The 24,520-nt window shown below is 41.6% G+C and overlaps 1 protein-coding gene across 1 annotated transcript in view; it reads right to left on the reverse strand.

The window, feature by feature from the left end:
- LOC121515292 (voltage-dependent calcium channel subunit alpha-2/delta-4-like) overlaps positions 1–24,291 on the reverse strand; it is a 94,310-nt gene extending 70,019 nt beyond the window's left edge. The window contains exons 1-8 of the mRNA XM_041795985.1: positions 24,183–24,291; positions 15,650–15,731; positions 12,389–12,505; positions 10,448–10,507; positions 6,130–6,292; positions 5,919–6,050; positions 5,137–5,197; positions 1,443–1,593 (exon numbers count right to left, since the gene is read on the reverse strand). Coding sequence (XP_041651919.1) covers positions 1,443–1,593; positions 5,137–5,197; positions 5,919–6,050; positions 6,130–6,292; positions 10,448–10,507; positions 12,389–12,505; positions 15,650–15,731; positions 24,183–24,283 — 867 coding nt within the window. The 5' untranslated portion in view covers positions 24,284–24,291. The remainder of the gene's footprint in view (positions 1–1,442; positions 1,594–5,136; positions 5,198–5,918; positions 6,051–6,129; positions 6,293–10,447; positions 10,508–12,388; positions 12,506–15,649; positions 15,732–24,182) is intronic.
- Positions 24,292–24,520: the final 229 nt, after the last annotated feature.

Raw genomic sequence — 24,520 nt, forward strand, 5'->3', positions numbered from 1 at the left:
GAAATGAACTAAATTTGACAATTTGTCCTTTTGGGCATCCTCTTTAACAAAACTGAAGACGTGGCCCTGTTAGTGGACGGAGTGTGTTAACTGGCCTCTACGACGCATCTAATGGCAGATACTATTTGTCTTTTATGATGCCCTCTACATGGACAATATTTCATAAATTGCCCTCTTTGATGCCATCTAAATGGACAAAATTTGATATTTGAATTTGACTTGATTGTCCACCTGGACAGCCTCCTAATTAACAAAGCTGAAGAAATTGTCCTGTAAATGATTTGCTCTCTATGAAACATCTTATAGCAGAAACAAATTGTCCCCTTTGGTGCTCTCTTAATGGACAAAATTCAACAAATTGCTTCTAAATGGACAAAATTTCATGCTATTCTCTATTCAGAGCCCTTTAATTAGTGTAGTTTTGATGATTTGCCCTTTTTGATACCCTTTAAATTCAGAAAAAAAAACAGAGAGAAACTGCCCTCACAGTGGAAAATATTTAAAGATTTGCCCTCTTTGGGGCCCTCTTAATGGACAGAATGTGTAAACTGCCCTCTAAAGCAGGTCTTACAGCTGTTTTATTTCTATGTTCTAATTTAGTGCACTGTTGTCCAATCACAGACAGAGGTGCCCTTTTTTAAATTATTTTTGCCCCTGCCCTCCTAACATCCTGGCTCCACCACTTTTGGAGCTATTAGCTCTTTTAAGAGCAGAAATATTTAAAAAAACTAAGAGCAGAAGGACTGACATTTTCAGCTTTTGTAAAATAATAATGTTAGTTTTTATGTTAAACCCTCTGCTTGTTCCATAACTTATAAAGTGTTCCTCTGTGTTTTGTTAATAATGATAGTGCTGGGTGTTATCCAACCTTTAATACTCTTACACCAAATTTTCCCTTAGTATTTATTATCAGCCCTAAGTGTTCTTTTAAAAAAACACAATAGAGGCGGGTCAGACCAGTGTGCATGCATGCATGATGAGCAGCGTGCAAACCCCCATGTGTGTTTCATTCAGTCCTTCTTGAAAACCTCTTTTCCACACTTCACAGGTTCCCTGAGCTCCATCAGGACCGAGGATCAAGTTTGGTCTCTTTTCACTGCTCACTGGTGTGTTTATGCACTCTATTTCTGGATTATTTAAGAGAAAATAAATAAAACGCTATCATCAGTCAGGGTGTAGAAATGTGAAGTCATGTTTTGTGTGCTTCTAAACTGATAAAGATATTTTACAGGTATGTTATTTGATGAATGAGGCCAACATCATTGTCAGGATTTCTCTCCTGGTGCTGCTGCTGGAAACAGACACTCGCTGTTACGGCAGTTATTATAAACATGCACTCATTAGGCAGCACTGAAGCCTAATGAGTGCATGTTCCTGTCTTTAGATCCTCCTGGACATGGTATAACCCGACAGCCTAATTAGTACATGAGTGTTTTTCTCACTGCGATGACGTTGACGAAGTCGTTCTCCCCCAGCGTGTCCAGGATGGTGTTGATGGTGTGTTTGGCGATGGTCATCTTCAGCCCCTTCATGCTGCCGCTGATGTCCACCATGATGATGATGTCTTTGGGAGACGTGGCGGCCTGGATGTACCTGAACATGCAGCAGGCATTTATTTATACAAGCATGCACAGACAACCATGAAAATACCAAACATATAAGACATTTTAAATGCATTATGAAGAGATCTCTGCATGATTCAAATGCATCATCAGACTTTGTAAGTTAATACAGTAGATACAGCTAATTGAGTTGTTTGCTGCTGTAAACAGATCAGACTTGCCAGTATGGTCCTGTTTCTCTATATTATTCATAGGATAAAGATTTTGTGTCTATATGCAGTATTTTCTCTCAGAGGATGCATACAGAAATTTTCCAGCTCAGCTGCAGTAATGCAGCATGACGATGCGTTCAGGGACATCCAGAGCTCTCTGGTATTATTTACAAATGCATAAGCAGACACATATGGTGCCATGTGGGCAGCAGTGACCCGGCTAAGGAGCAGCTTATCGTCTTTCCAGAGGATCAGGACTGTGGCTGGCTGCTGCTCAGCCGACACACATCCAGCAGAGCGCCAGACTCAGACGGGCCCACGCTGGGTTTGTTTAGTTTCTTTTCTTAGGAGAGTGAAAAATATCTCTTTAACAATGCTAATCCAAAGTCTAATATCATTTGAGTTAAGTATCCTGACAGCATCATTACTGACCCAATTAAATGATCATTTCTGGGTTTATATGCAGGGAGGTTGTAGTTAATAAAACATCCCATGGAATGCTTTTTACTCGGTTTGTTAGGGTTGGCTTATAATCCCTGCTCCTCTTTGCACAAACAGTTACCATGCATTTGAAAAGACTTTAAATCCTTTAAATGGTGCAGCTTTTGTGACGCACGCAAACCTTTGAATGCAGTTTGCAAAAGTCCGTTTTTAAATGACAATTTCATTTAACAAGGGTAAACAGACTCCAAACCTACCTGGACCTATGTAAAAAAGCCATTCCCCCATTTTAGATCAAGAATAAGTGTGATTAACCACATTTTTTTTTGAAAACTAAGTTCAATTTCACTGTCCACACCAAGGCCTGATTACTGCCAGACCTGGTGAATCAAGAAATCCCTGAAATAGAATTGGTCTGACAAAGTGAAGCAGGCTATAAAATCTCCAACAAATGCAGCCAACTATGCTGAGAGCCATTGCCCACAAATGGAGGAAACTGTGAACAGTGGTGAAACTTCCTAGGAGTGGCGGGCCTATCAAAATGACTCCAAGACCGCATGGACGACTGATCCAGGAGGTCCCAGAAGGACCCAGAACAATATCTAAAGACCTGCAGGCCCCACTGACTCAGTTAAGGTCAAACTTCATAACTCAGCTATAAGAAAGAGACTGGGCAACAATGGCATCATGGGAGAGTTTCAAGGCCAAAACCACTGCTGACAAAAAAGAACACAAAGGCTCGTCTCACATTTGACTAAAAACATCCTGATGGTCCTTATTCGACACGATCATCCCTCTTATTACTATTATTAACATTAGCAGTATCCAATAAAGTGACGCATCTTGTAGAAAAGAAAAAGATTTCCAGGAAGCCTGCTCTCGCGTGTCCTCCGGGTGGTTTAAGAGCTTTGGGACAGTCCTCAAGGTGTGGGGTCAGAAATGACTTCCAGTTCGACAGAGGAAAGATCATCTAAGGGACCTGAAGTTCACACACGTGCTTCCATGAGTGTGAGTGGAGATACCAGATTCAGGGCAGGTATTATCATGCGAACCAAATCATTATCCTGGCAAGTGAGGAGGTTGGTGCCATGCTGTCTTCTCTCCCGGAGCCGTGTCTTTGGAAAACAAAGAGCTGATATTTGCTTTAGCACCGGCTGTGAATCATCTCTGGAACTGGCTTGGTGGTACAGGGATAAATACGTGATGTTTCTGAATGGACCATCAGACACCGTAATATACAGTTGCAAGAAAAAGTGTGTGAACCCTTTGGGATTCCTTGGATTTCTGCATAAATTGGTCATAAAATGTGTTCTGATCTTCATCTACATCACAACAATAGACAAACACAGTCTGCTTGAAGTAATACTGCACAAAAAATGATATGTTTTCATGTGATTTTGAACAAAACATGTAAAAATTCACAGTGCAGGGTGAATAAAGTATGTGAACCCCTAGACTAATGACTGTTTTACCCTCCTTTGGCAGCAATAACCTCAACCAAACGTTTCCTGTAGTTGCAGATCAGACCTGCACAACGGTCAGGAGGAATTTTGGACCATTCCTCTTTACAAAACTGTTTCAGTGCAGCAATATTCTTGGGATGTCTGGTGTGAATCGCTCTCTTGAGGTCATGCCACAGCATCTCAATCGGGTTGAGGTCAGGACTCTGACTGGGCCACTCCAGAAGGCATATTTTCTTCTGTTGAAGCCGTTCTGTTGTTGATTTACTTCTATGCTTTGGGTCGTTGTCCTGTTGCATCACCCATCCTCTGTTGAGCTTCAGTTAGTGGACAGATGGTCTTAAGTTTTCCTTCAAAATGTCTTGATAAACTTGGGAATTCATTTTTCCATCAATGACAGCGATCCGTCCAGGCCCTGAGACAGCAAAGCAGCCCCACACCATGATGGCCCCTCCACCATATTTCACAGTTGGGATGAGGTTTTGATGTTGGTGTGCTGTGCCTTTTTTCTCCACACATAGCGTTGTGTGCTCCTTCCAAACAACTCAATTTTAGTTTCATCTGTCCACAGGATATTTAGCCAGTAGTGCTGTGGAACATCCAGGTGCTCTTTTGTAAACTTCAAACGTGCAGCAATGTTTTATTTGGACAGCAGTGGCTTCCTCCGTGGTGTCCTCCCATGAACTCCATTCTTGTTTAATGTTTTACTTATTGTAGATTTTTCAACACAAATGTCAGAATGTGCCAGAGACTTCTGTAAGTCTTTAGCTGACACTCTAGGATTCTTCTTCACCTCATTGAGCATTCTGTGCTGTGCTCTTGCTGTCATCTTTACAGGACGACCATGCCTAGGGAGAGTAGCAGTGTTGAACTTTCTCCATTTGTAGACAGTCTGTCTTACCGTGGACACATGAACATCAAGGCTTTTAGAGATACTTTTGTAACCCTTTCCAACTTCATGTAAGTCAACAATTCTTGATCGTAGGTCTTCTGAGAGCTCTTTTGTGCGAGGCATGGTTCACATCAGGCAATGCTTCTTGAGAACAGCAAACTCAAAACTGGTTTGTGTTTTTTATAGTGCAGGGCAGCTTTAACCAACACATCCAATCTCATCACATTGATTGGACTCCAGGTTGGCTGACTCCTAGCTCCAATTAGCTCTTGGAGAAGTCATTAGCCTAGGGGTTCACATACTTTATCCACCCTGCACTGTGAATTTTTACATGTTTTGTTCAATATAAACATGAAAATATATCATTTTTTGTGCGGTATTAGTTTAAGCAGACTGTGTTTGTCTATTGTTGTGACTTAGATGAAGATCAGAACACATTTGATGACCAATTTATGCAGAAATCCAAGAAATCCCAAAGGGTTCACACACTTTTTCTTGCAACTGTATGTGCAAAAATGTTGAAAAGGTAGGTTATTGATGATATGTCCCCTTTTTAAGTCATAACTCACCAGTTTCTGTTCCTGCAGTCAAAAGCAGCCACCCCGTTTGAGTCCGGAGTCCATTTGATTCCTGAAAGAGACAAAAGGAGTCCAGTGTTCATCCAGTTTACCTCTCTGGCTTACAAACACAGTAAGAAACAAGGCTGCAAAATCTATGTGCTTTTCAACCATAAGTACCCAGAACTTTTAGTCCTAGGTACCTTTCTTTAAGGAACTAAATGGTTCCTGTGGTCAGGTATATTGGTGTTCCCATCAGGATCGAAAGTCCCACGAGAATTTAGCCTAGAATTCATCCAATCACCCTTTGAGCTTTTTTAAAGGCTCTGCCCTTACAAAACACAATCATCTAGTGTTTCAGAGTCCCCAAATTCCCCACCCCCCTTCCCCCTGTGTGTCATTCATGATGATTGGTTGACTACCAACATGTAGTCACGTCTGTTGGTCAGATTCATGGCACAAGTTTCCATCAGAACAGACAACACATAGTCTGACCTCGGCTTAGATAATCAGACACTAATGGAGCAGCGTGAGTTCTCCATATTCATACAGTGTTTTTTTTTTTAAACTACCACAGTGTTTAAGAGCTGGTCAGGGATTTGAATGGCTGAAATATCATCATAATGGGGGCACAGTTTTAAAGAAGGCTCTAAATGGAACTTAGTACTCCTCTGTAGAGGTCAGACAAACTGGATTTTACTCTCATTCTCCCAGTCCCTACATGTGCTAGAAGACTTTGATCTTAGCAAACAAAAGCCGGCTGACTCTAGACTGCTTCTGACTCCTAAATTTACCGGGGTAGATCCTGAAGAAGCCTGTGGAGCTGCCAAAGAACTGCCAGGTGAGCGTGGGATCCTTCTGGAAGTTACTGATGAAGACGTCGTTGAGGGCCTCGGAGTTGTAGATGGCGTTGAGGATGTTTGGATCTGCACACAGAGGTCATAATCATCACTGGTGAAGCAGGGGGAGCATACTCACATGTTTTCTTAGTGCCTGACCTCTGACCTTTGTTGTAGACGTTAGTAGGGACCTGGATGTTGCTCTGCTGCGTGTTCACCTGCAGATTGTTGAAGTGTTCGTTCTCCTCCAGAGGAAACTCTCCACCCAGATCCAGAGGGTTCCCGTCCTCGTCCACCGTGTTGATCAGCATCGAGTTGTAGTAATCGAACTAAAGAGCACATAAAGTTTAGAAAAACATCAGAAAATGGACCTGAGCTTATTCACACACGGCGGATGAGGCTGGTGTGTTAGGTGTCCATCAATATTTACTAACCCCATTCATTCTCATTCACATGCACTCATTTAGGCACAGCACCGGGGGCTATTCAGGGGTTAATGTCTGTCCCACAGACACTTCTGCAGTCTCTTATGCATGCAGGATGTGGATCAAACCCCTGACCTTTTTGGTTAAGAGACAATCAACTGTACCACTGAACCACAGCTCAAGCTCTGCTGCAAAACTGTATTATTTGCCCTTCATAACAGTAACTTTGTGAGAGACTGTGAGGACAAATAGTCCAATAGTTTATGAACAACGTTCCTCAACATGAAACTGGAAGAAATTCAGAGATTTGACCAGGGTTCCTTGTATTGAAAGATGCAAAGAATTTGGAAAGTCTCTGCATATGGGGGTAAAGCTGAAGTCCAACACTGACTACCAGTGACCTTTGACCTCTTTTGTGGCGCTGAATTAAAAACCAGAATCTGTGATGGATAATACAACGTGGACTCAGGAACACTCAAGAAAACTGCTGCCAGTTAACACAGTACGTCACAGCAGCTACGAATGTAAGTTAAAGCTCCAACATGCAAAGACGAAGACATCAGCAACATCAAGAACACCCAACTTCTCTGGTCCTGAGCTCGTCTGAGATGGACTCATCTAAAGTGGAAAGTTGTGCTGTGGTCTAACAAGTCCATGTTTGACTGTTGTGTCCTCCGGGCTTAGCCCTCTGAGCCCTAAACTATTATTGAACCATTGTGTCTCTCCTGGACTTTTTGTCTTCAAAACCTTGTAAAACGTCAACCCTGTGGTGCACAGCCAAGCTGTAAACATCCTTTTCTTCCTGGGCTTTAAGAACATGTGTGCTGCAGTAATGCCACTGGAATTTAAAAAAAAGCATGGGACTATAAAGACAAGCTCTAAAAACCTATGTGTGACACACAGTCAACAATAATGACTAAGACTTTTTCTCCCATCTCTTGGGGACCAAAAAGAGAAAAAAAATATCATTCCATGACAAAAAGTCTTCAAAATAGTCACATTTTTACAAAAAAGTATTTGCACTTCTTTGTATTGCCTCTATTTGTGCCATTATTCAAAGCAGTTCCTGTCTGCAAAGACACAGAGGGACACGTCACAGCCTCTCTGTGTCTCTTTCTCTCTATTAGACCGGCCACACACTACAGGATTTTAAACCCGGTTTTGGGCAAGATTTGCCTCCTGATGATGGTGGTGGCGTATCGTGATTGTAGCCTATCACAACTGATTATTTGTCTGAATAATCCTCGTGTGTGTGGTATCAACACGGTTATTTTACTGCTCCAAATCATGTCAGATCCTCCCAGATTCTGAATCACAAATATCAATCATGTTTGATATTTACGATTCTAGGTCAGAGTACTTCTGACAGAGCGTCCACAACAACCAGTGAGAGCGAGCAGACTGGATAGCATCACCAGCCAGATCATACGTACTTTCACCGCTCACAACCATAAACACAACCGTGCTTTCAGTCCAGCCATCATGCAAGGTCACTGGCTGGTCCGTAGATGTGTGGTCTCCAATGATCAGAGTTGAGTTGTTTAGTTTGCACTTTCAGAGGATTAAAGATGAAAAAATCATTAGAAACTGCCCCTATGTCTGTGGTCTCCCACGTCTTTAAAATCATTTCAGGTTTAAAAATTTTTTGTCTAGTGTTGGGCTGGCCTTACTCATTCAAAACTCTTTCAGACTCTCTCCTCCAGTTAAGAGTATACACGTTTGCTGTTTGGCACACAACCTCCTATTGGTTGTCACAGCCCATGTGACACTTATTTTAGGAGCTTAAGATGGTGGCTAATGCTAAGTTAACAGCAGAGATGATCGAAAACGGATTAAAATGGATAAAAAGTTGTTCAATATATGAGTTACTGTGTGGATTTAATCTTTAAAGACCCTAAAAAGTCACCTAAGTTCCAAGCAGTCTAGAAAAGCTACCATAAGGTTTACAAAGGAATGGATAGCATCATCAGAACAGCAAAACAGAGCACTTCCAGGGAAAAACAAGTAAGTGGCTACGACCTATGGCTGAAAACTTATTTAACCTTTTACAACCGGGGTCTCTCTTTGTTGTGTAAAAAGGTCAGTCTGAGAGGGTTAAGCGGGAAAGGACCGTCCAGATTTTATTGACACAAAGTTCAGAAGCCAGCATCGGTAATAGAGGTGTATTAGTGGCCACTGCTTTGGTTACTTGCACATCTTTGAAGGCAGTATTAATACTGAGAGGCACATACAGGTTTGGAACACATGCCTACACCCAGAAGAGGTCTGTTTCAGGGACGTCCCTGCTTATTTCAGCGAGACACTTCCAAGACACATTCTGAACGAGTTACAACAGCATGGCTTCACAGTAAAAGAGGGCAGGGCCTAGACTGGCCGTCAAGCGACAGACCTGTCTCTCACTGAAAATATATGGCACATGATGAAATGCAAAATGCACAAGAAAATCAAGCAAGAATGAGAAAGAATCTCACTTTCAATGCTTAATGAGTGTCTTCAGATGCTTACAGGGTGTTGTTATAAGTGACAAACATGCTCCTGTCCCAATTTTTTTGGTATGTGCTGCAGGCATTGAATTAAAATGCTGTGGATATATATTTTTTTTAAAGTTTGAACAACAGCTACCTTGTCTTTATGCTGCATTCAGTTAAATATAGGTTGGAAATAATGTATTAATATCTGCATTCTGTTTTTATTTACATATTACACAACGTCCCAGCTTTTTTAGGACTGGGATTTGTACGGAGAGTACTGTGCGTTCCTGGTTTGTTTTGTTTATTTTCTCCCGTGTGCCGTTCCTTGGCTGCGGCGTCGACCCAGTTTCCTCACAGGATCAGTGAAGTTTGATCTGATCTCATTTCAGGTGTCAGCCGAAGCTTTAAAACCTCAATCTGCTGCAGAGACCACGGCACACTGACCGACTGTTACCTCTGATCCACAGTTCACAACACTGTCACGCCAATACGTCTACCATCAGAGCCAAGAGACACAAACAATCACAGCTCAGCGAAAAAAGAATCAAAACAGCTGGAACTGTCCTTTAAAGACCAGTGTGTCTAATGAATGAGGCCTGTGTACAAAGAAGGACGGCACTAGAGCTGCTGCAAGTGAAGCCAAAACATCAAGAGCTCCACTTATCCTAGTGCATACAGTGCATTCAGAAAGTACTCAGACCCCCTTAGAAGTTTCATTGCAGTCTGATGCTACAGCCATTTAAATTCATTCTTAACCTCATTTATCTTACTCAATACCAGACAGGATTGTTGACAGGCACAGATCTGGCACAGAATTCTCAAATTGAGGAAGTTTGGCACAGTTAGGACTCTTCTGAGAGATGGTCGCCCAGCCAAACTGAAATGGGACAAAGTTCCAGAAGGACGACCATCACTGGACTCTCAGACAGTGAGAAACAAGATTCTCTGCTCTGATGAAACCAAGATTGAGCTGTTTGGCCTCACTTCTAAATATCATGTCTGGAGAAAACCAGGCACCACTCATCACCTGCCCAATACCATCCCAGCAGTGAAGCATGGTGCTGGCAGCATCATGCTGTGGGGGTGTTTCTCAGCAGCAGGGACTGGGAGGCTGGTCAGGGTAGAGGGAAAGCTGAATGACCTAGAGGGGCCCTACCAGAGCCCTGACCTGAACCCTATCCAACATCCCTGAGACCTGAAAACGTCCGTCCACTGACAGTCCCATCCAACCTGACTGAGCTGGAGAGGATTTGCAAAGAAGAATGGCAGAAAATCCCCTGATCCATGTGTGCAAAGCTCATTTATCATACTCAAAAAGACTGGAAGCTGTAATCGCTGCTTAAGGTGCTTCAACTACCAAGGAAAGGGTCATGTGATATTTCTGTTGTTTATTTTTCACAAGTTTGCAAACAATTCTAAAATTGTGTTTTCACTCTGTCCTGATGGAGCACTGAGTGTAGAATAATGAGAGAATCTAAACGAACGTAGCACCAGGCTGAAACATAACAGAGCTATAAAAGGTAAAGGGTGTCTGAACACTTCCTGGATGACCTGTAGGAGTAGTCAGGGAGAGAAGAGGTGGACGTACCTCTAATGAAGCGTTGTATTCATGGTAGAGGTCAGCGTCCTCTGCAGCCTCTGCTAATCTCTGAAACAAGAAGATCAGACAAAAGCTTCAGCAGAAAAACACGTCAGTGACTCTCTGCTTATTTTAGTCATTGATAATTGCTTCATATTGAACTCTATGCCTTCTTTTTCTTCACCAAACTTACCTTAACGAAATAACACACCACTGACATATCATCAGAGAGAAATACCAAAAATATAAGTTGACTGTTACTATAATAAAACAAGGAAATACAAGAAATTGTTTGTCTAGTTTTTATTTGCCATTATAATGTACAAAGCATTATAGCAAAACTGGGGTTCCTATTGAAGGCTGAAGCTTTACTCTTGGTTTGATGTCCCCACATGACATCATGAGGGCAAAATCTGAGATCGGCTTGTTTCAGGACACATTTTCTAAAAGGTGGAGAAATAGAGGGGGGATGGATTTTTCTGGTACTTGAGGGGATTGTGGACAGGCCAGGGGCACATAGTTTTGTTAGAGAAGCCTGAAAAAGGGATTTTTGCATTATATGTCCCCTTTGAAAAGAAAGAGGGAATCATTCATCAGGCATAATAGGAGTTCTTCTTTCTTTATATATGACAAACACATTCAATCATACATGCATAAGAAAAAAATAATGTGTTTAATGTTTATTCTAATATGAACATGCAGCCCCACAATCAGCACATTTCAATCACTAGACTGGCTCTCTGCATCAACACACGTTTCAGGGTCTGTGTCCACAGATGCTGGTCTTTGCATTGCCGGCGCTGCTTTCAGTACAGAACCAATACAGTCTAGCATTTTTAGCACTCAGGACGCTTTAATTACTCTCACCACATTCTGCATATGCAGCACTTTACTCCGACTGACAGAGAGCGACTTTGCACACTGAAAGCATTCCTGGAACTCTGCGCAGTGGTGCTCTGAGCAGCTGGAGACATGAGATCACAGGATCAGAGAAGTATGAGTTCATGCAGGACTAGTATGTAAGCAGGGGTTTATTAAGCCTTTCTGGGGTTGATTTGCCATGTTTTTTTATATTGTTTAGTATTATCTTTGCTTCTACCGCGGATGAGTACCTCTGGAAGTTTAAAGATTTTTGTTTGCTACTACAGATGTGTGCTTTCATGTAAAATTTTTTTTTCCTCCTCAAAGGTTCACTTTTCTTTGTCAGTGCTGCTCTGTTACCCACTGACTGACCTGTGACCTCTAGCTTGGTCCACAGGATGGGACGTTCTGTTGTTATAGTAATGATTTACTATCAGGAGTCTGAGCATTACGTCGTAAGCTGACTGGATGCTTTGGACGTTTTTCCGGCTGTTTGGATCAATCTGCTGTACTTGCATAGATGTGGTTTGACGTTGGCAAGCACTGTAAATAGAACTGGTGTATCTCAGACAAGGTGGGCATTCCTGGGACCTCCTGGAGAAAGACTTGAGCTTGTGCAGTGGGTGGGTCCTGTTGCAGGTGAAGTGTGTGGAAACTGGAGGTTAGTGTGTTCTGTTTTATTGTTTCTGAGAACCCAGAGCTCTCACATGAAATCAGTTCAGCTTTTAGAACAGTGAAATTCTCCTCTTTGGTACTTCTCCCTCGCTGACCAATCAAAATCAAGAAGGGGCGGGACTTATGACTTGATTTGTTAACAGCAAAGGCACAGGAAATGCCGGTCTGACTTGTCTTTGAGAGAGTGTAATTTACAGCTGCCGCTAATGCCCCAGCATGTTATCTGTACATTTTTATGTTTCTTGGTTATTTCTCCAGGAAAAAAGAAAAATGTTGACATTCAGAGCAGTTTTAAACACTGCAATGAGAGTCAACTCTCACAATAATAAACCTGAAACAGCCTGTTGGCACTGCCGGCACAGAAAACATCAGCCATTATGATTTCACTACTTAGTGAAGCGTCTTCATCCTCACCTTCACTGACTTCATCTTGCTTCCCAACATTCGCTCGATTTCATCCGAGTAATCCTTCACCAACTCCTCCCCGTTCAGCTCCACGATCTTTACGATCGGCTCCACGTCCCTCAGTTTCTGAGAGGAGACAGGAAACAGATTTTATTACAAAAATAATGAGATACAGCTCTACTTTCAGGCTGCTCCATTTCCTGGTTGAAACAAGCTCCAAAAATCTATTTTAATTCAGGTTTTCATTTTTGAAAAGAAAAGGCTTGAACAACAGGAAACGGGACCCAATGGGAAGGTATGAATTTCAAATTAAAAGCCTGAATGTCAGATTAAAAGCCAGCATAGCCACCTATTCTTTACCGTGCAATTATAGTATTATTTCCTCTGTACAGTTAATAAATAAATAAATAATGTAAATTGTAAATGCACTGTTGAATTGTTTTATATCATTATAAGAAATATTTTTTGGTTTGTCCTCACAATTTTGAATAAACCTTTCCACCAAACCGCACAATCATGAGCTGAAATTAGACTCTGATTAGTAAAATCCTGCAGCAGTCCAGGCTTTTTTATTCATATCATTTTTTTTCTGGAAAATATACCATCCATAAATTCACCAGTAGATTTACCATTCAATTATTTATGATTCATTGCATCAGTCAAATATTATGCTGTAAAACCCAACAGATGGAACTGGATGTGAATTTGCTAGTAGTGAGGCTGATTTTGTCGATGATGCACACTCGCTTGTGTCGCATCCAGTTATGACTCAGAATGAACTGGTTTTACAGTGAAGACAGTTGTGCATCGATGGTTGCAATAATAATCAAATGCCATGATTGAATTTTCGTCAAAACAAAGGCAAAACAACTTTTTACTGGGGGGAAACAGAAGTTTGCAGAGCAGAGCATCAAATATTTAACTGTGTGGACAGCGAGGTTAGGAGGTAACCGGCCGCTTTCTCCAGATGAAGAAGAAGCTGAGAGAGAGGAGGGACGGACGGTCATTACGGCTATTCAGTCTCTGATTTGATTAATTAACCTTGATTCTAATTAGAACAAACAATCCGCTTTACTAATGAGCCAAACAGGAGGAGTTATCTCTGTAGAGTTATCTCAGAAGAGGAGTGAAGGACAGACCATCTTTAAAATCTATAAACCATGCAAGGAAACCACAGAGCTCTGACAGAGTGAATGAATGACAGTTAAAATAAGCATTTTACAACCCGGTCAGTGTTTATTTGCTCCACCAATGGAACTACTTTAGGACAGAGATGCTTTACTGCTGAATGACACAACTATGAATGTTGACAAAGTCTGCTGCTTCAGTTTTTATGGTGCTGTCTGCATTTACTCCAGAATGTTATGAAGAGTGATCAGAAGAATTGCAATTAAATTGCAAAGTCCCTCTTTGTCATGAACTTTATAACTCCACTGCATTTCAGCTCTGCTACAGAAAGACCAGCTGCAGCAGCAGTGATCGTCTGGTTAGAGGAGAGAGTGTGAACCAGGACAAGGCTGGAGATCTCACCGTCCTGCTGACGGAGTTAAAATAACACATGCAGTCATCATTGCTTTGCACTAAAAAGGACTTCACAGGCAAAGATATTGTCTCAATGAAATATCCACCTAAATCAACTATTCATAGGATCATCAAGAGCTTCAGTTGTTGTAAGAACGCTTCAGAGCATCTAAGAAAGTCAGGCAAACCCCAGGACGGTCTCTTAAAGTTGATTCAGCTGCAGGATTAGGTGTTAGAGAAAGAGCTGTGATTGGCTGTGGGAGCTGGACCAGAGAACCTGGGTTAGTCATTTCAGAAGGTTCAATAATGTAGTTTATAAAAATCCTACTTTCCTCATAAATGCATGATTTTTCTTCATTAAAATGAGAACAACATAAACGTGATCACTCCCTTCAGTGCAACTATTCATATCAAATTTGCAGTTTAATTCAAAATAAAAGCAAATGAATGTTATTTTTCCAAACCGTTCAGCCCAGTGGTTTTAGACCTACAGTCTGCTGTGTGTTTGTGTTGTAAATGAGTCATCAACCTTTATTCCTCTGATTGTTCCACAGATCAGGGTCTGACACTGAGAGAATGGGTCACCTCTGAGTTTTTGCTGGACCCCATACAGGGATTTAAAGGTCTAAAGGAGCTCAACTGTGGAGTGAATTAAAAACTAGCAATAAAATGTGTTTGGGCATCAGATTGATTTATAAATACAAACCCTGTCAGCGATGGAGCTCCCTGACAGTATAAGAGCTCCTGGCTGAGGCAAAGTGAACTTATTTGGTAATGTCTGCGTATTTCTGTCAACCAAAATGAGAGAAAACTGTTAATAAATCAACCACAGCCTTTCAGACCGATGAATAAAAGCCCAGAGTGAACTTCCTGTCCTCACAGCGAGGTTTCCTGGTTGTTTGTTCCCCATGATGTGGTCGTGTGTTTGAAAGCAGACGGTCCATGTTAAATCTAAATCTGACAGATGAATGGATGAATGTCTAAAATCAGAAAAAGCCTCAAATCCTGACGCTGTTAAAGAGGGCTCGGCCCTCAATCTGGGCATTAACATGATCCGGGTCTGTGTCTGTGAGTCTCTGTGTGTACTAGTATGCCTGCTAAACACATTAATAGACTGTCACAAACACACTCTCTCTACTATAACCTTATTTTAAAAAGGCAATGTATAACTGGACCCATCCTTCTATTTTCTATACCGCTTATCCCGTTCAGGGTCGCGGGGGGCTGGAGCCTATCCCAGCTGTCATTGGGCGAGAAGCAGGGTACACCCTGGACCGAGACCAACCTCACACTCACATCTCCAGCCAACTTAGAGCCACCAGCTAACCCAGAGAGCATGTCTTTGGTGGTGGGAGGAAGCCGGAGTACCTGGAGAGAACCCACACATGCACGTGGAGAACATCCAAACTTTGGACAGAAAGGCCCAGACCAGAACGAGAACCAGGAACCTTCTTGCTATGAGGCAAGATGGTTCCTGGGCCGCCGTGCAGCTCATAACTAGAGCCTTATTTTATTTTTCTCCAGGTATGTAAACAGAAAATCTGTTCCATAAAATCAGCCTTTATGCAGACGATGCTCTCATTTAGCTACAAAACAGACCGTATCTAAATTTAAATGCTGAAACTAAAATTCTCCTTTCTTCTCCAACTGCTCAAGGAAAAGTAACTGGCACAGACCCCCTCCACTGGCACAGACCTCTGACTGTTCCTCTGAACCCTGACTTCTTTTTAAAGAATCACTGCCTTTTACCTTCTGCAGCAGCAGGGAGCCGGAGTATTTGGTGGTGACCTCTCGGAGCTGAACAGAGAACACATTCGCCCACTGCTGCACCCTGAAACACAGAAACAGATACAGATGAATACACGCAAAACAGGTGAAAAGGAACAGAAATGATATTTAGATCAGTGGTTCTCAATGTTGGGGTCAGGACCTCCATAGGGATCGCGAGACGCTGAGAGGGGGTCGCAAGATGCCCTAAAAAACTAAGAATATTTTCAAATTACATTATTGCCACTTTACACCAATTTTGCTTATTTTTAACCAGTTTTTAACACTTTTTCACACGAATTTTAACGAAATTTTGCCACTTAGAACCCATTTTTTCCCATTTCAAACCCTTTCCAGCACTTTTTTCTGCCTGTTTCTGCCATTTCTAAACCAAGTCTTGCCACTTTACACCTGTTGTTACCTCTGTTGATCCATTATTGCCTCTGTTAACCACTTTTTATATATTTTACACCCATTATAACCACACTTCACTGTGATATGCTCATTTTTGCCAGTTTAACCCAGTTCTGCCAATTTCTGCCCATTTTTCTCTTAGTAAACCCTTTTGTGCCAGTTTATATCAATTTTTCATCCAATTTCACCACATTTTCCACCCATCTTTGCCAATTTAAAGTCAATTCAGCCACTTTAATTAAATTCTGAAAAGGAGGAAAACAAGATTTTAAGAGTATCCTTTTGCTTTAAATGTCTGCAGCTGTTAAATCCATCCCATAAACAGCTCAACATTTGAGCTGTTTTTATAGAAATTTACTGTCAAAATGAGTCGATATTTAAAAAATGGTTAAAGTTGGCAGAAGTGTTGCAAAAATTGGCAGAAAAAAGTTTTAAAAAGAGGTTAAAATATGTCAAAAAGTGGTAAAGGGGGAAAAAGGGCAGACGGTATCAAAACTTGACACAAATGACAAAAAATAGAACGAGAAAGTAAAAGGGTTAAAAAGTGGCAAAAATTGAAGAAAAGTGGCAAAAATTGATAATAGAGTGGCATGAAGGGGATAAAACATGCAGAAATAGTGGTTTAAAGGGGGTTAAAATCTTTCAAAATCTGGATTAATGAGGCAAAAAGTATCAACAATGGGTTAAACGTGGGAATAAACGGCTTTAAAGTTGCAAAAATTGTGGAAAAAAAATAATAAAAGGGGTTAAAAAGTGGCAAAAATGGATAAAAGAGTGGCACAAAGCGGATAAAACATGCAGGAAACGTGATTTAAAAGGGGTTAAAATTATGCAAAAATTGGGTTAAAGAGGCAAAAAGTATCAAAAGGGCTTAAAAGTGTCAAAATGGGTTAATATTGGTGCTAAATCACAATTAAGGAGGGCTCATTCTCTTGGATTTTCAGGGGTCCTGCTGTCAGGCCTGTTTCCTTGTGGCCTGCTGCATAATAGATAACAGGGATAGATCTCACTGGTAATGACTGAAAATGTCCTGTAGTTTAAAGAAAAATACAAATACTACTGCGGTAATATTTCAGTCAGACCAATATATTGCTTTAATTTTTGTGAGTTTCTGTTGAGACTAAGTCTGGCCCTTGTGCAGATGTACTTGATGAACGCTGGTTTATTCCCACACACTGTCTACAGCGTGTTCCCCAGATTGATATGAAGTATATCCCATGCCACTGATGTGTGAAACTGTTAATCTGGGGTGTCAGGCTGTCAACAAGTAAAGAAAAATCATGCACCAAGTTTCTGGTCTCCAGCTTGCGGGCCAAGATGGCGTTAGTAGTCAGAGCAGCATCTTGGTTTTGTTTGCAACTGACTAAAAAACAGTGGGACACTTCAAACATTCTCCCCTCGCCTTCTTGCACCTGCAGGCTGCAGGTGCAGTCAGGAATTAAGACAGAAAGACTGCTGCAGGGCGTCTCTGCCTAGTGCATGTGACGTACAGTATTGTGCAGAACTCTTAGGAAGGATGAAGTAAGGAGTGCTAAGTAAGAAGGATTGACGTGACCCAGGCTGAGCCCTGGATGTCTTTGCATGGTTTTATGGAAAATAACCTGTTGACAAAATATCATGCAGGGGCAAAATGCAAAACAATCATGCAGAATGTGGAAACACCCATGGCAGGAATTTTTACTAAAATCTTAATGAAGACTAATATTGATATCCTGACAACCCCAGCTTGAATCTGATTGGATTAAATGTTCGGGTTCTGTTTGATGTGCTGCTCTGAGCTTTGTTGACTGTAGTGACGATCTACAGCAGTGGTGAGTAAAAAAAGCAGAAAAGGCTGTTCAATATGACGGTGACGGAGAGATTTAGATAATCTGTTCTTCATGTGGGTCACAGAGAGAGACGCAGGTGTCGGCTCAGCACAAATTACAATCACACAGAAATGCAAACTGCACACAAACACGCGTCAGCAGGCTGAGGTTACTACTCCTGAATTCAGAGGTAGAGAGCCTTAAATAAAGTTTTTGATTTGAATGAGAAAAACTGTAAAAAGCCACAGACAGACGATCAGGAGTGGGATGATGCAGTTATCTAAAGGTTCATGATGCTAGAGCTGCAGCAGTGATGTCTGTCGGGCACAGATCAGTCTAGACATCTATAAACTCTTTTACAACCCCAGTTCCAAAAAAGTTGGGGTGCTGAGTGGTCTGGGAGAAGAATGTTGTCCCATTCTTGTCTGATGTCTGATTCTAGCTGCTCAACAGTACTGGGTCTTCTTCATTTTCTGATGCTCCAAATGTTTTCCATTGGTGAAAGGTCTGGACTGCAGGCAGGCCAGTCCAGGACCCGGACTCTTCTCCTGTGAAGCCATGCTGTTGTGATGGATGGATGTGGTTTAGCATAGTCTTGCTGAAATAGTTGCAGCCTTCCCTGACAGAGATGTCTGGATGGGATCATATGTTGCTCTAAAACCTCTCTCTACTTTTCAGTATTGGTAGTTCCTTTCCAGATGTTAGAGCTGCCCACGCCATAGACACTAATGCAACCCCATACCATCAGAGATGCTGCTGACCCCCAAAATAACCTTGATTTAAAAAATCAGTTTGGTGGCACTGTGTTAGAATCAGTGCTGCAGCATATACAGTACAATAAGCTCCTAAATGTCAAACATCTGTTCCTTCATCTGTGTCCATCCCCTATTAACCTCCTAAAACCAGAGCTCTGTGAGCGCTGACTAAGAGTTCCAGTGACTCAGCTGCTGCTCAGAACACCGAGGAGAGGATTTATAACATTTAACTCCATTTAAGGCTGAGAATGACAGAAGACTAACGTTTCTGAGTTTGTTAACAAGGTTTAGTCATTGATGTCAGAATCTATGTATGTATGTATGTATGTATGTATGTATGTATGTATGTATGTATGTATGTATGTATGTATGTATGTATGTATGTATCTATGTATGTATCTATGTATGTATCTGTCTGTCTGTCTGTCCATAGTTCACCCACTCGTCCATCCATCCATCCATCATCCCTCCATCCATAGCTCACCCATTTGTCCATTCATCCATCTGTCCATTCATCTGTCCTTCTATCATCCAACCACAGCTCACCCATCCATCCATCCATCCATCCATCCATCCATCCATCCATCATCCCTCCATCCATAGCTCACCCATTCGTCCATACATCCATCCATGATCTATCCATCCATCCATCCATCTGTCCATTCATCTGTCCATCTATCCATCCAACCATAGCTCACCCATCAATCCATCCATCCATCCATCCATCCATCCATCCATCAAACCATAGTTCACCCATCCATCCATCTGTCCATCCATCCATCCATCCATCCATCCATCCATCCATCCAGTCATAAATGATGATGATGTCAGTCTACCTATTATTCTTGGTGTGCTGGAGGTTTTCTTCTATGATGTTTTACTATCCAGACAGCCTGAATCTTTTCTCTCTGTCACTCTTTGTGTAGAGAAGTCTTTCTAAGATGCAGTCACACCTTCTGTCTTCTATCAGTATCTCAGTCCTCATCCCCAGTAATAGCTCCATTTTACTTCTACCATTGTCATTGCCAGTAATAATACTAAATCAGTTGCTGGTGTCATTTCTATGAATCTCTCTTTCTTTCAACAGTTGTTCATAAATCCTTCCGTGTGGCCCTCAGTTCCCCACAGATTTGTTGTTAAGTCTCCTAGCTTTCAGACAAAGAAGCTCAGCTGCACAGAGAGCTTTAAATCAGAATAAAATTGAACCCTGAGTGGGATGTGGCGTGCAAGGTAAGACACAGACACAAACCATTGCCACTGTGACTTACAAGGTAGACTATAATCTAAATTTACATGCAGAGAGGTGTTTTGAAGGTTTTGGTTTTAGTAATTAAACCTCTTGTTAGAATTTTATAGCTGGTGTGTCTTTTCCAACTCAAAACACCAAAACAAATCACCTCTAAATCTAATCAGTGGTTTGTTGGTGAGGCTGATCTGTGCTGCAGATTTAAAGAATCTGACCCAACCTGGACACAGAGATGGATGAAACACATCTGTTATCTAACTGTGAGCTACAGCCAGCTGAAAGAAGGTCAGACAGTAAGCAAAGAAAATGACCCCCAGGTATGAAGATTTAAATGTCTGACACCAAGGAGTCAGAGGAGGCAGCTTAGACGGTGAAAGGAGGAAATAATGAAGGAGAAAATAAACTAACTCTCAAATACTGGATGGGATAGTTCCTGCAGGGGGTTAGCCATTCAGTGCTGGGGCTTTCAAAGCCCTGAGGCTTGGCTGCTTGCAGCTGGAGACTTATTCATGAAGCTCCTGCTACAGTTTTAATGTTTACATTAATGCCAGTGGAAGTTCAGAACTCTTCAGCTATGGAGCAGCCGTTGACCCCACTCTGAGAATCTTCTGCTTCATGTCTGCATTGCTGTTGTTCCTAAATGCTTCCACTTTCTATGAGCCCACATAGTGTATCTTTTGGTATTATATACCTTTATCATAGCTCCTATAAACATTGGTTTAAACTACACAGTCTGTTGTTTTAACTTCTGTCCAGTCTCCGCCAGTGTTTGAAATGTCGAGTGTCCTGAACATAAACTCCAGCGTGGATTCATGAATCAGAACGCAGAGACTCTCGATGGGGGAAATTTTATATCAGAGGGTTGTATGTGTGCGACCAGGTAGCACGGTGCTGTTCTGGCATGCATTGGCGTGTCGGGTGATGAATGTGGGTCACAGTCAGAGGTGACCGGGCTAACCGGGCTAAAACAGCCAAGTGGGCGTGTTAGTTGGCCCGTGTCCAGCTCTGTTGAGCTGCTGTCACAGATGGTGATGGATGAGGGAGAGTTTGATCCTGCACACGGCTGCAGAAAGTGATGTCTGCTCCACAGCTCCACCATGACGAGGTTATCAGGGTGGGTGAGTTTGATCAGAGGGAAGCCGACGGTATCCCTCGCTCTGTCTGGGAGCTGTAGTTTCACTTATGGGAGAGATAACATTAAAAACAGTTTGGTTCATGGTCTGCTCATTAGGGCTGTAGAACGGATAGACGTGAATAGAGCCATGCTTTTTTTTAATCATGCAGATCAAATCAGCCGACAGGTGGTCTTTTAGGTTTGTTGCCCAAAACTTATCTCTAAAATCTCAAATTTCAGGTCAAATTTCAGTCAAATAAAAAATCTCTTGGTTTATAAAATTAAGCTTCAAAATCATAAAGAATGAGGCAGTAAAATCTGCTCCAGGATGGTGTGGGCGTGCCTGTTGAATGAGCTGAAGCCACGCCCACTCAGGAGAAATACAATCCTCTCAGATTTAATAATGGCTCAGTCTAAATGTTGACCTTATGATGAGAGTACAGCAGCCTGGCTCTGTGCCAGAGAAGAGACAAAGACTGACTCAAATCTCTGTTATGATGCTTTAAATCAGTGCTACTCAACCAAAGAGCCACACTATTAAAAAGTATTTTTGTAAGTGTCGCAATCTAAAATAAAGGGTTAAAGTGGCAATAAAAATAAGTTAGAGGTGGCAAAAATGGTCAAAAGGGGAAAATTGGCATAAATTGACAAAATCTGGCTGGAGAAAAGTGGCAAGAAAGGGAAGAAGTAGCAAAAGTGGGTGAGACATGACAAAAATATTAGTTACAGGAAGCAAATTGGTAAAAAAGCAGCAAAAAGGTGGGAAAATGGGAAAAAACGGTAACTTAAATGGATGAAAAGTGGCTTAAAAAGGGGGAATAAAATTGCTAATTGCAAAAAGCAGGATATAAGTGGCAAAAATGGGAAAAAGTAGCAAAAAAAATGTGGCAAAAGGGGCTAAAAACAGCAAAAATTAATCAAAAGTGGCAAAAAAATGCAAATAAGAGCAATGCAAATACAAAATGAAAGCCTACTGTACAAGTGTGGGAAGCAAAATGATTAATATGATTTGCAATGGATCATTTCTGAGGTCAGAGTTTCTTTTTTTAAAGGTTTTCTGGGGGAATAATATTTCAAATTAAGACATAAAAGAGCCACAAATCATCACAAAAGAGCCACGCGTTAATTAACACTGCTTTAAATGATCCATAGACGACTGTGGCTGATAGATTTGATAAATTTACCTCACAATGAACAGAAAAACATCATCTAACTGACTGTTAACTTTCAATAAAGGCAGTGACATCAGCTAACAACAGACTGGACTGAGATGAACTGCTCTGTGATTTTAGATTGTAGTGTTAGAGGGGCGGGGTCATTCCCCACTGTGGGCTGATGACATCATGAGTCCACATATTAGACACGCCCACATTTAACCCAGCCAGGAAGGAGGTGAAAAACTTTCTAACAGTCTAAATCCAGAATTTAGTCACATGTAGATCTCAGTGTTTTCACGTTTACAGCAACCAGATTCAAACATTTCTACAGTGTTCAGACAAAAACTTTGGATTTTACTTTACGGGGTCTTTAATATTTGGGTTCTGCTCGAGGCTTCTGGCTGTCAAACATGAGTCTGGTTCCATTCAGGATTCTGTCCGTTAAAAGGGAACTGTTCCTTGCCACTGCTACTTTGTTAGTTGTTGCTGAGTCTTGGATTTATCATGAGTTATCATAAATTTGCATCACCTCTCACCCTAGATTTGGAAGATTTTAAGAATATGATGCACTTGCCAACAGTCTTAGTGTAACTGAACAGATGACATGAATAAAAATATCTGTTTCTCCTGCAGTATAAAGGGTTAAAGCAGGAGAAACGCTGGCACATGAAAGTGTCTGATCTGTGGACAGAGAGCAGATTTCAGCCTCACAGTCCTGAGGGAAAACTACAATCAGCTGACACAAACTCCCTCCCTCAGGATCACCATGAAAACACAAGGTACTCTGGGAGTTTGTGGTCTGAGTTTATCTGGAACTGGGTCGTTTAGGAATGAAGCTCCAAACCTGTGGTTTTAGTCCTGCATTTTCTACACCACTTATCCCGCTGGGGGTCTCAGGGTCATGATGATATGTGTCCTTATAGTTCATCAGACTGACAGCGCTTCAGACGAGGTGACTCCTCGTTTTTATAAAAATTGTTAAAACAAACTAAATCGCTAAAGGACCCTAAATGCCAATGTGTTACCGTAGAATGTGATGATTTTTCTCACAGCTGTTTTCAGAGTGTTTCCTCACATTCAGTCCCAGACCCACCCATCAGTAATCGTCCCCAAACTTAAAAAGAATTCAGTTTCTTTAAATCATGAAAAATGTTGCAGTTTTACCTTAAATGGAATAAAACTCGACTGAACACAGAGACATGCCTGACATGTTTAAAAATGCAAATCTTAAAAATCTCAAAATCTCAAATCAGTCCTGGGTATGTCAAACATTAGCCAAAATATTGACTTTGATGCATTATTAGATTTTGTGTAACATCTGATTTAAGATTTACTACCTTTCGAGTCATTAAGGACAAAAACGTCCCACTGACTCCCATTCAAACCACATGTTTTAATCTTTAAGGAATCAAACTGGTATTTAAAGGGTTAAAATCCTCAAAATGATTGAATGTTTGGTAGTTTTGAGCACAGCTGAAGATGTTTAAGAGATCTATGCAACAAAAAAGCAGAAAAAATATCAATCTGTAAAGTTTATAGCATTTTTCTGGAAGTGGACATTTTTGTCCTTAATGGCCTTAAAGGGCAGTAAATCAAAGTGATGCCTGAGTGTTTAACAGGTTATTGTAGAATGTGATGAACTGTTTCCAAAGCCAGTAACATGAGTTATGATATGGTTTTTGACTGTGTTTAGCTGTGTTCTGCTGGATTTTGGCTGTTTTCTGAGAGTTTTCTTACAGTTAGAGTCGTTGACGTGTCTGGATTTATGTTCAGAAAAAGAGAAGTAAACATCAGAAACATCCCAAACTGTCACACACAAATGTTTAAAAAATCTCATGCAGAGAGAAATGCTGAGTGTCCCAGCGTTTCTTGGCTCTCTCCATCTTGCTGCCCTGATGGTAGACTCCTGCAGTGACATCTGCATATAACGGGGTTAAATCAGTTTACCAGCTCATGTGATAAGTCTCCTGTGCAGCAGGTGGCTGATTCAGAGATCCAGTATCAGCAGTGAAGATACTTACGTCTCCAGTGGGATCTTCATCTGAGCCTCAGCTGTAATCCACAGGGCCAGGAAGCCCAGAATCCTCAGGAGGGTCCGCGTTCCCAGCGTCCTGCCCCCCATCCTGCAGCCAGCTCCCAACATCCCCCAGAGTCTAAAATCTCTACCAAACTGGGATCAGCTCTGACAGAGTACAGGGATCATAGAGGGCTTGTAGGGAAAGGTTTCCTCATGTTGGCTATAGAGCTGAGGAGAACGGTGGCTGGGAGGGTGGGCTTCAGATCATCAGTGTTCTTCTTCATGTCCTGATAAAACCGTCCTGCTGCCGACATCTTCTCTCCACCTCAGGGTTTTAACTCC

This window comes from Cheilinus undulatus, linkage group 9 (assembly GCF_018320785.1).
Source record: "Cheilinus undulatus linkage group 9, ASM1832078v1, whole genome shotgun sequence".
NCBI classification, from domain to species: domain Eukaryota; kingdom Metazoa; phylum Chordata; class Actinopteri; order Labriformes; family Labridae; genus Cheilinus; species Cheilinus undulatus.